The sequence below is a fragment of the Pteropus vampyrus genome, unplaced genomic scaffold, assembly GCF_000151845.1.
Source record: "Pteropus vampyrus isolate Shadow unplaced genomic scaffold, Pvam_2.0 Scaffold349, whole genome shotgun sequence".
Classification (NCBI taxonomy): domain Eukaryota; kingdom Metazoa; phylum Chordata; class Mammalia; order Chiroptera; family Pteropodidae; genus Pteropus; species Pteropus vampyrus.
In genome coordinates this window covers 2,144,835-2,157,463 of record NW_011889130.1, presented here as the reverse complement: position 1 = coordinate 2,157,463, position 12,629 = coordinate 2,144,835, and the positions used below count along the sequence as shown (strand labels likewise).

Genomic DNA, 12,629 nt, shown 5'->3' with positions numbered 1-12,629 from the left:
ACACACCAGAGATTCAGAACTGAAGTATATAACATAAAACAAGAAGGACCAAAGAGAAAACCCACAAAAGCCAACCAAAATAAAGAAAACAGAAACACAAAGACAATGAAGCAATGGAAACACCAAGCTACCAGAAAGCAGAAGAGAAAATGGCTGTAAGAAGACCTCATATTTCAATAATCACCCTAAATGTAAATGGACTGAACTCACCAATAAAAAGGCACAGAGTTGCAGAATGGATCAAGAAACCAAACCCAAACCATATGCTGTCTCCAGGAGACATGTCTCATCTCCAAAGACAAATATAGCCTCAAAATGAAAGGCTGGAAAATGATATTTCAAGCTAATGGCATTCAAAGAAAAGTGAGAGTAGCGGTACTAATATTGGACGGAATAGACTTCAAAATCAAAAAGGTAAAGAAAGATACTGAGGGACACTTCATAATGAAAAAGGGAATCAGGCATCAAGAAGACATAACACTTATTAACATCTATGCTCCCAATCAGGGAGCCTCGAAATATATAAAGCAATTACTAACAGAACTAAAGGGAGAAACAGATCAAAATACTATTGCAGTAGAGGACCTAAATACCCCACTGTCAGATATGGACAGATCCTCTAAGCAGAAAATCGTAAGGAAGTAACATCCTTAAATGACACATTAGACCAATGGGACATAATGGACATTTACAAAGCCTTTCATCCCCAAACAGCTGCTTATACGTTCTTCTCCAGTGCACATGGAACATTTTCAAGGATCAACCACATACTGGGACACAGAGATAGCCTCGACAAATATAAGAGGGTTGAAATCATACCAACCATATTCTCTGATCATAATGTTCTGAAACTAGAGATCAACTGCAAAATGAAAGCAGGAAAAACCACAAATACATGGAGATTAAACCACATGCTACTGAAGAATGACTGAGTCAGAGAAGAAATAAAAAGAGAGATCAAGAGATACATAGAAACGAATGATAATGATAGTACAACATACAAAACATTTTGGACACAGCAAAAGCAGTCAGAAGAAGAAAGTTCACATCATTACAGGCCTATTTCCAAAAACGAGAATGAGCCTAAAAAAACAACCTAACGCTTCACCTTAAAAAACTAGAAAAGGAAGAACAAGTGAAGCCTAAAGTCAGCAGAAGAGAAATAATCAAAATTAGAGCAGATAAAAATGAAATTGAAAATGAAAAAAAATAGAAAAAATAAATGTAACAAAGAGCTGTTTCTTTGAGAAGGTTAATAAAATTGAGAAACTCTTAGCTAGACTCACTAAAGAAAAAAGAGAAAGGACACAAACAAACAAAATAAGGATGAAAGGGGCAATTATGACCGATACCGCAGAAATACAAAGGATCATACAAGAATACTATGAAAAAGTATATAACACCAAATTTGAAAAACTAGAAGAATGGACTAGTACTCGGAAAAATACAACTTTCCTACACTGAATCAGGAAGAACTGGAAAATCTAAATAGACCTAACAGCAGTATGGAAATTGAAACAATCATCAAAAACCTACCAAAAAATAAAAGTCCAGGACCAGATATCTTCACCAGTGAATTCTACCAAATATTCAAAGAAGATTTCATACCTATTCTCCTCAAACTCTTCCAAAAAATCAGAGAAGGCGGTATTTCCCAAATGATTTTATGAGACCAGTATTACCCTGAAACCAAAACCTGGTAAAGACAACACAAAAAAAGAAAACTACAGAGCAATCTCTCTCATGAACACAGATGTAAAAATCCTAAATAAGATACTAATGAACCAAATACAGCAACATATTAAAAAGATTATATACCATGATCAAGTTGGCTTCATCCCAATGGCACAGGGAAGGTTCAACATACGGAAATCAATTACTGTGATACACCACATAAGCACAATAAAGAAGAAGAATCATATGATCATACCAATAGATGCAGAAAAAGCCTTCGACAAGATACAGCATCCATGTATGATCAAAACACTTAGCAATCCCCGTCAAAATCCAATCGGCATTTTTAAAAGAAATAGAATAAAAAAATCATCAGATTTGTATGGAAGCACTAAAGACCCTGAATTGCCAAAGCCATCCAGTGAAAAAAGAACGAGGTTGGAGGCATTACTCTGCCCGACTTCAAATTATACTACAAATTGACAGTAACCAAAACGGCATGGTATTGGTATAAAAAGACACACAGACCAGTGGAACAGAATTGAGAGTCTAGAAGTAAACCCATATATATATGGGCAAATAATTTTAGACAAAAAAGTGAAAACATACAGTGGAGAAAGGAAAGCCTCTTCAATAAATGGTGCTGAGAAAACTGGAAAGCCACCTGCAAAAGAATGAAACTAGACTGCTGTCTATCACCACACACCAAAATTAACTCAGAATGGATTAAGGACCTGAATATAAGACCTGAAACAATAAAATGCACAGAAGAAAACATAGGAACTAAACTCCAGGACCTTGGACTTAAAGAGGATTTTATAAATTTGACCTCAAAAGCAAGGGAAATAAAAGCTAAACTAAATGAATGGGACTACATTAAGCTAAAAAGCTTCTGCTCAGTAAAAGAAACCTATTACAGAGACAAGTTACAGAGACAACCATCCGAATGGGAAAATATATTAGGCCCTTCTCAGAGGCAAGCAATGCCTCTGAGAAGGGCCTAATATCCAAAATATCTGAAGAACTCATACAACTCAATAACAACAAAGAAACAAAGGATCCAATCAAAAAATGGGCACAGGACCTGAACCGACACTTCTCCCAGGAGGACATACAAATGGCCAACAAATATATGAAAAGATGCTCAACTTCACTAGTTATTGGGGAAATGCAAGGCAAAACCACAGTGAGATACCACCTCACACCTCTTAGAATGGCTATCATCAACAGGACAAGTAATAACAAGTGTTGGAGAGGTTGTGGGGAAAAAGGAATCCTCATACACTGCTGGTGGGAGAGTAAATTGGTATAGCCGCTAAGGAAAACAGTATGGACGTTCCTCAGAAAACTAAGAATTGATCTACCATATGATCCAGCAATCCTTTTACTGGGTATTTATCCCAAAGACTTGAAAACCCATATCTGAAAAGATAATTGTACACTGATGTTCATAGCAGCATTATTCACGGTGGCCAGGACATGGAAGCAATTGAAGTGTTCTACGATAGAAGATTGGCTAAAGAAGCTGTGGTATGTATATACAATGGAAAATTACTCAGCCATAAGAAGAAATAAAATACTGCCATTTGAGACAACATGGATGGACCTCGAGATAATCATGCTAAGCGAAATAAGCCAGACAGAAAAAATGGAAAATTACATGAAATCACTTATATTTGGGATATAAAGCTAAAAGCAACAAATGAACAGGACAACAAATAGAGACTCATGGATATGAATTATAGACTAGTGGTTTCCAGTGGGTAGGGGATGGGGTGAGGGGAGAGATAGACGGAGTAAAGGGGGTCAAATATGTGGTGACAGAATGAAATCTAACTATGGGAGGTGAACACAGAGTGTAAATATATATATGCCTTATTGTTAAAGTGTACAGCTGAAACTTACCAGATTTTGTTAACCAATGTCACCATAAAATATAAATTAAAATTAAAAAAAAAACAAACAAACCCTACAATGAGATACCACCTCACATCTGTCAGAATGGCTATTATCAATAAATCAAAGAACAACAAGTTTGGCAAGGATGTGGAGAAAAGGGAACCCTCATACACAGTTGGTGGGATTGCAAATTGCTGCTATGGAAAAGTTTGTTTGTTTCTCAAAAAATTAAAAATAGATATATATACCTTTGACCCAGCAACTGCACTTCTGGGTATTTACCCAAAGAAAACCAAAACAATAATTTGTAAAGATCTATGCACCCCTATATTCATGGCAGCACAATTTACAATAGCCAAGATGTGGAAGCAACCTAAATGCCCATCAACAGACAATTGGATAGAGAAGTGGATTCATATATACAATGGAATATTACTCAGCCATTAAAAAAAATGAAATCCTACCATCTGTAATGACATAGGTAGACCCAGAGGTTATTATGCTGAGTGAAATAAGTCAGAGAAAGATAAATACCACATGGTTTCACTATATGTGAAATCTAAGGAACAAAAAGAACAAACTAATCAGAAACAGACTCACAAATATAGAAGACAATCTGGTGAAGGCCAGAGGGGAGGTGGGTTGAGGGAGTTGGGAGAATGGGGTGAAGGGTTAAAGAAGTACAAATGAGTAGTTGATAGATGGTCACGGGGATGTGGGGTACAGCACAGGGAATGCAGTTAGCATTAATGTACTGGCTAGGTGGAGACGCAGAGGAGAGAATGAGGAATTAGGGAGATCGTTTTATAAACTATATAAATGTCTAACCAATGTACTGTATACTTGAAACTAAAAACACACAAAACAACAACAAAAAAACTGCATACAAATCTACAATTCAATAAAATTTTTAATCAAAATTTAAAAATGCGGACTGTAGAGCTAGACTGCCTGGGTATAGAACTTGAATTTGCTACTTATTTGCTATGTGACCTTGGGCAAGCTGCTTACTTTTTCTGTGCTTCGAATTTCTCTAATGTCAAAAACAAAGTAATTAAAAGACCCAACTCAAAACAGTTCTGGGGATTAAATGAATGAAGATGTGTAAATGCCTACAAGAAGGCCTGGCATAAAGTGTTAGGTTTCATCCTCCCCTTCTCACAGCATACAAAGCAGGGTATCTATGCAAACATTTTTGTTTTCTTATTTTTATTCTTAATGACTAGAGGCAGTAGATGCAAAGAAAAAATAAGACTTTCATATAATACTAGAAATCTCTTGAACCTATAATTTCCTCGTATGTTAAAAAGAGGACAACAAAAATGTATTTGAAAGAACCGATGTACAGATTAAATAAGAGCTATATGAGTACTTCATAAAATTCTAAAATGAGAAATATTATTTTATCACTAGAAGTATCATAGGAATGTCCTCTCTTTCCACTTCCTCCATTAGGCTTAGCTCTCAATTCAGCCCTTCTCCCTAAGATAGAAGGATGTGTGGAGACAGAATGCTAAAGATGGAGAAGTGCACAGGACAGGAGTTGGATGAAAAGGATACGCAGCAAGAAGTATAAAAGCAGAGGGGAAAAAAACAGTAGGAAAAGAACTGGGGCATTCCTAAGTTCCTCTATTCACAAAGAATGGTTAGATCCAACCAGACTATGACTGCAAAAATGAAGGGGGCTTGGAAGCTGTCATTACACAAAGGAGTGCACCTGCCTTGCAAGGACGAGCCCATTCACAATTACGTTCCTGAAAGACGGCTGTCCAAAGAGAGCTGTGCCCAACACCAGGAGGGTGTAAAACCTGGAAAAAACCCACAAAGAAATAGTTTAAAAAATAAACAAATAAACAGAAAAGGAGTCTAAGCATAGGCAAAAAACCAGTGTTTATTTACTGAGAATTTCTCTTTCCTTCCTTCCTTCCTTCCTTCCTTCCTTCCTTCCTTCCTTCCTTCCTTCCTTCCTTCCTTCCTTCCTTCCTTCCTTCCTTCCATTCATTCATTTATTTTATTATTTTATTTTTTTAGGCGAGGCAACCCCTGGTTGACCTCACAGATTGCAAAGACCTTGTCAGCTTACAATCCCTTATTTTTAAAAAAATTTTTACGCCTACAGCACCTGGTCTTCCTAGGTGGTCTCCCATCCAAGTAGGAACCAGGCCTGATCCTGCTTAGCTTCCGAGATCAGACGGGATTGGGCTTGTTCAAGGTAGCACGGCCGTCGAGGATAATTTCTATTTTAGCTTTGTTATACTTCTTGATAAATCACTTAAAGCAAAGGCTCTTAATTCTGGTGACATATTAGAATCATGGTGGGATTGCTGAAAAATTACACACAGGACCCACTGTAGACTAATCATATTAAAACTTCTGATCAGAAAAATGTGCTTTATTTAAAGCAAATAAAAGCTGGGAGTGAGGTACTGACTCCCCAGCAGTTGAGGAGAGTACCACTGCCCTCCTTGGGGAGCCAGATAGACAGCTACAAGGCAGAGCAGGGCAGTACTGGGCAGCCTGTTAGGACCTCCACAAAACACGAGGCTGATAATCAAGAGATGTGTGTCACCTTTAGCACAAGGTCATATGAACAGTCTGATAAAAAAAAAAAAAAAGATGCAAAAAGCATTCTCATCCAAAAGTCAAAAGATAGACTATAAAAACACAGAAAATGTTTTACTCTGTCAGATATCACGTATGTCATTTATTTGCTAGTTAGCTTGTTCCCTAAAAGAACTACATCACATCCCTGTAAGCTGTCTTGGTAAGTGATGCTCTCATGCCACCTCCAACCTGATTTTGTATCCCAAGACCATCATGGGACATTAACTGATGAGGGCGGAGACCAGACCCCATGCCTAGCATAAATACCTGACAAAACATCCCTTCTTCTAAGGAAGGTCAGGAGGACCCTGGTGTTTACGAGAGGCAGCCCACACCTGAGGGAAGGAGAGGGTGGCAGAATGTACACAGGGATCCATATAAGGACTGTTATCAGTTGCTAGAGCTCTCCTCAGAGGAATAACTTAGTGGTGAGTCATTTGCGCTGCCCTAAGAGTAAGAGTTTGTGCCTGGTAGTTGTTCCTATAGGGGAATGGATTAGAAACTTAAAATAGCACATTCTGAAACATTAATAAGGCTGGAATTTAATCAGTTTGTGATGACTAATGCAATTTGTAAACGCAGAAAACAATACCAATATTCCTTAAATACTCTTGCAGAAACATTACTAATGAAAGTATAATTAGACCCTGGGCCCACCAAGGTCATCCACAAAGAGAAGGTAACTTACCTTTTATAATCAAGAGGACAAAGGTACTGCTTTTTTTTTTATATAAGACACCAGGTAAAACCAATACCAATGTTCTTTTTTAAAATCTAGGTTTTTAAAAAATGTTAATTTTGTAAGGCTAGCCTAACATCTGTACATTTCCAAGTATCCCTCAAATTTGTAGCACTCAACCCATTATCTCATACGTAAATACTCATTAAACATTTGAGTAAATGATTTGAAGAAAACAATCTATAAATACATATTAAGTGTTTTACATCACTTAAACTTCCAGTGAAACAAATCTCTATTTTCTGTCAGTGAAATACTTCAAACTCTAAAACAACAGCCCTATCATGGTAAAAGACTCCTACTCAAAAGACACTTTAATGGTTTGCTTGGTGGTGAAGAGTAGAGGGCAGGAGTAGAGCTTGTCTTATTTGACACAACCTCCCCAGCACACAGATGTAAAATAACTGCTAAAATAAAACCAAATCATCAAAGCACTTGAAAGAACAAGGAACATACCACCCTCTGGTTTGGTCAATGCCTTCGGCAATGAAGTCTGCAGGAAATGCATCCTCAAACTCCCTCTTGTTTTCAAATGGATAATGAACTTGAGCATAGGGCATGCTGCCACTCTCGAACCAACAGTCAAACACTTCGGAGATGCGACGCAATGATCCCTTCCCACAGCGTGAAGGAATGGTCAGATGGTCAATGCTATTAAACAAAAAAGTAGCCATTTCTATTCATTTTAAGCACACACAACAACCTGCAGTTTAATTGTCAGCAGGAAACACAACATCCTGACAAGCTCTTTCATATGCATCTACAAACAGAAATATTGACAGTTATCACAAGCTTTCAGAGAGCACCAGAAGGGTTCAACCTGGAAGGTTATATACCAAAGTCCCCTGACATCTAATTCAAGGACAGAGGTAACTTCTTCAATATGACATGAGTCATCAACAACAATGTAATTCAGCAAGCAAGTGTCTGATTTCTACAAGTAGCTCTGTGATCTGCTACAGAGACCATGTCTTAATAGGCTACGACCTAGCCCAGGGCTCTCTGAATGATAGAACTGACGTGAATCAAACATTCAGAAACTGACCTCTCTCTATGGAGATCTGAGATCTTTGCTCCTGACAGTTCTTCAAGTTCTGCCACTGAGCCAATGCATACTACCTGTCAAAACAAAGTTAAAAAGCAGGAATGCCTCAGAGGCAAAGCTCACAGAATTAATTTCTGTAACATTCATGTTAAAAACCTTTGCTCTTCAGGACAGTTATCACCAGTCTGGCTTATCCTCACGAAAGACTGCAGGTCACTGTCTAAAGAGGTGAGCAGACGTCACTTCTTTGCTACCTATATCAGAGGGAGGTCCTATACCAAGAGGATATTAAACATTCATAGCCATTATCTGTATAAGATTTTTTGATGATTTACTTCGTCCAAATCTCTGCCAAAAATAAGTGAAATGCCTAGACTATTACTCTAAGGCATCATAGCTTCTTCTTGGCACTTGAATTTGGCTATTCAATCTGGAATCTTTCCAAATCAAAGCTACAACTAAATTCTTGTGCTGAATCAAAACAGTCATATCACAAGATGTGACCATTATGTCCAGGTAAGGAGGCTGAGAGATAGGGGGAATGACCAGGCCAGGGAGTGTCTGATGACACCTAGTGAACAGACATGGCCTCTTTCTCTGCCCTTTCTGATCAGTCTTGAAAAGTATTGTGATTCAGCTATTTTACTGTTGCCTTTCAGGCCCCTCCATATGGGAGATTTACTGAAGTTTGTGGGCTGCTATGGTTCATGACTGCTCTCATGTTGTTTCCAGCGCTGTACAGAAGGTCCTATCATGGGAATACATCTATAGTTTTATATATATATATGTGTGTGTGTGTATATATATATATGTATATATATATACACACACACACATATATATACACACATATATATACACACACATATATATATATATATACACATATATACACACACACACACATATATACATATATATATAGACATACACACATACACCCACACAATCACCTGACTTTATAGATTAAAGGTCTGTGATACTTGTGTAATTTTTAAAAAATCTTCCTTTTTCATTGCTATAATGTGGGTTTAACACCTTATGACCTAGCTCAAGGTCTGGAGTCTGTTCTGTTCATCGATAACTTATAAGGAGAAGAAATCTAAGCAACAGAATTTAATGAATGGTTTCCCCAAGAAAAACACAAATTGCATTCTTCACTTTTACACAGAGGAAAATTTTAAAAAATTGTATTAAAGTAAAAGTAAAAATAAATTAAAAATCCTAAAAATATATTCTTATTTGTTATGACTATAGGAAGGAATAATGAGAAAAAACTAGATGAAATAAGAAAGAGGCAAAGAAAAAAGAAACCATAGTCTTTCATCCCATATTCAGAGAGCACAAACAAAAAAAGGCATCAGCAAAAATCAACACAAGGACACATCGCCAGCCTTACTTCCTCAAAGTCCTCGCTGACCCACAGAGGGATAGGAGTGCCCCAGTATCTGTTTCTGGAAATTGCCCAGTCGCGTGCATCTTTTAGCCAATTTCCAAATCGCTTTTCCCGCACAAACTCTGGGATCCTGCAATAAACAGGTCAGATACCCCAACAGGTAAAAACATTAGTAAATAAATTTGTATGTGAGTTCTGCATAAACATCTGTATAATGCTTTGTGGACCTAACACTATGGAAACACTGGACTCACTCCTAGGAGATTGTATGGCAGCAGATGACCCACAGTTGCTATTATCTGCTGTGAATTCATCCTAGTGAAGATGCTCTTTAATAAGAAATCCCATGGCATACATGTCTCCCCATCCTGCTCTCCAATTGGGGGACTACTGCAGTTCTCTAACCAGTCACCATGATGCTAGTTAGCCTGACCCACTCAGATCTAGTCTCTGTGTCATCCACACAAATAGAACTTTTACTGTAACTCACTAGGAAGTGCTCCTAATCACCTATAAAATAAGAGTCTGAATAGGCTGGGCTATTGGTAGCAGGTTGGTAGCTGCCTCTCTAGGCTCACCTGTGGTCCCCCTTGGCATTGCACTTTAAGCTCCAGCAATGAGGCAAGTTCCTTAGAATGCGGCTTCTCACCTCATTGCCTTTGCTTGTACCCTGCAGCCCTCCTTACCCTTGGCCACCTCCTCAAACCCCCAAGCTTCTATTGCTTCTGACTGGTAAATGGCTCCTTATCCTTTGAAGTTCAGCTTTGCAGGAAACCTTCTCAACTCAAGCTCAAGGCTGAGTTAGAGCACCCTACCCTAGGCTCCCAAATGTCCTGTTTTCTCAGGTATTCTGGTTACAGTCTTATATAAATGTCGGTTTATAGGCCTGTATCCGCTATGAGGCTACCGGACTAATATTCCATAACCAGTACTTCACACATCTGGTAAACTAAAGAGCTCCTTAGGTATAAACAGAAAAACTGCTTTTTCTTGAGAAATCAGGGTCATTTTGCCAGGAAATACAGAAAGCGATAGCCATTTCCCTTTACTGCCCTGAGATTCTCCCCACTTTTCCAAAATTAAATGCAGTTTTTAAGTTGAGTTGGGTTCTTGTGGGAAGTAAGAAATAGTAATTAGCCTCCAGACTCTTCTGGAATACAGATTCAGCCTTATACTATTTTTTGTACCTGCAGGTTGAAGTAACATTCTTCTGGAATACAGATTCAGCCTTATATCATTTTTTGTACCTGCAGGTTGAAGTAACACCTCTCTGCAGTCAGATATTAGCTAACAGCAAGGCTTCTGTCCCCACAGTGCTTATCCATGAAACCAGACTGCACAAGGCATCTTCATATTTGAGGAACTCAACAAGTACAGTTGACCTTTGAGTAACATGGGTCTGAACTGGATGGGTCCACTTATAAGCAATTTTTTTTTTCCAATGGACTTGTGCATTTCAAACTTGTGCTGTTCAAGGGTCAACTCTGAGGCTGGAAATCCATGGATATGAAGGGGCAACTGTAGTTTATGCACAGATTTTTGACTGCACAGAGGTGGCGTCCCTACCCTTGCATTGTGCAAGGGTCAACTGTAATTATAAATGGCTTTTATAGGTATATCCAAAAATAAATGTTTACCCTGAAAATGACAATTACTTAAAGATGATGAATTCTTGAGTATGGATTTTTTTGACTCATTCCCTTTTGTAAATTGAATAAACAGTAGTTTCTGATTTCTATGGGGTTTTTGAAAAAAAGTTCCTCTATATGCCTTATCATAAGAAGGATGCTATTTGTTATATATTAAATTGTGTTCCTAAAAATACAGAATAAAAAATAGCTATTATTACAATATGCAATGAAAGACAGCTATTAAAATTATAACTTGGGGGGAAGTGTAAACCAATACTTACTAACTACATGACAAAGGACATTATGAAGGCGCACATCTTACTGCTCACCAGTAACAGAGATCATTGTTCCTCAGCAGCTGGTCCACCATGTGCTCCACCCGCAGAAACCAGCTAGGCACTGCTTTGTAAATGAGGGGAGTGTCTGACCTGGGGAAGCAAAAATGGAGAATGTGGCTGGTCGGACTGAGGTATACAGGCACCTAGGTTAAGAATGACCTTTACTTTCTTACTGAAATCATCCCCACCTATCTGGCCATCTGCTGATATTTATTTCTACTACAATACTAATGTCTATGTTGTCAGTATTGGCCATCCCCATCCCGCTCAAAAATAACGAACAAGGCAAATGCTATTAAAAAAACAAGGAAAAAATTATAGTTCTGCTGGTGTGTGACAGTTGTCTAAAAAATGATGTCAACTTCAGCAAAAATGAAATGTGGGAACAGAACATGATGCCATGGAATATTCCACTTTCATCTATACTTTCATAATGATCTTATATTAAAACTTATATCACACATTTCTCTTTAAAATCCATTAGAAAATTTTTCAGATACATCTCACCCTAAAGAAATGTTGCCCCAACACAAAACATATTTGTATATGTGAGGTAACAGAAAATATACATATATATGTATATTTACATATTTATGTATATATATTGGTCTCTGCCTCTGATTCCCGGCACAGAGCTCCTAAAAATCTTATTAGTAATAGCAGTAAGAGCATCTTTTGTTTTAATATTTGGTGTTGAATACCAGTTCCTGACACAGAGCTCCTGAAACCTGTGCAATTTCCTGGGTGATAGGAGTGTCGCTTGTTCTAATGAGATGACTAGGTGGGCTCTTGGATAAGGGCTGGTCACCGGAAAGACCAAGCCATGATAGAAGCTTGGAATTTTCAGCCCTGTCCCTCTTCCTCCTGGGAAGGGAGAAGAGCTAAAAATGGAGCTAATGTTCAATTATGCCTATGTGATAAAAATATGGGGGTTGAGGAGCTTCCATATTGGTGAACACGTCTACATACTGGAAAAGGTGACATACCCCAAGTCTGCTGGGACAGATGCTCCTGAGCAAGGGGCCCTCCCAGACCTCTCCCTAGGTATCTCTTCAACTGGCTGTTTATCTGTATTCTTTATTATGTTCTTTAATAAAATGGCAAAAGTAAATAAATGTTTCCCGAAGTTCTGTGAGCCTCTCTAGCAAATTAATCAAACCCAAGGAGCAGGTAGCTGGAACTTCTTTCTGATCTACACTTAGTTAGTCAGGGGACAACCTGGGTTTTTGACTGGCATCAGAAGTGTGTGAGTGTGTGAGTGTGTATGAGAGAGAGGGACAGAGAGAGAGAGAGAGAGAGAGAG

The 12,629-nt window shown here is 38.2% G+C and overlaps 1 protein-coding gene and 1 pseudogene across 4 annotated transcripts in view; both read right to left on the bottom strand.

Annotated features, from left to right (window-relative positions):
- Positions 1-12,629, bottom strand: part of IARS (isoleucyl-tRNA synthetase) — a 94,026-nt gene that overhangs the window by 47,212 nt on the left and 34,185 nt on the right. For 3 of the 4 annotated variants that reach the window (XM_011378966.2, XM_023522560.1, XM_011378967.2), the window contains 5 exons: positions 11,318-11,416; positions 9,361-9,487; positions 7,962-8,035; positions 7,373-7,567; positions 5,295-5,381 (listed from right to left, as the gene is read on the bottom strand). In XM_011378966.2, the coding sequence (XP_011377268.1) occupies positions 5,295-5,381; positions 7,373-7,567; positions 7,962-8,035; positions 9,361-9,487; positions 11,318-11,416 (582 nt within the window). The remainder of the gene's footprint in view (positions 1-5,294; positions 5,382-7,372; positions 7,568-7,961; positions 8,036-9,360; positions 9,488-11,317; positions 11,417-12,629) is intronic. The other variant, XM_023522559.1, reaches the window with a different exon arrangement.
- Positions 5,684-5,802, bottom strand: LOC111731123 (annotated as a pseudogene).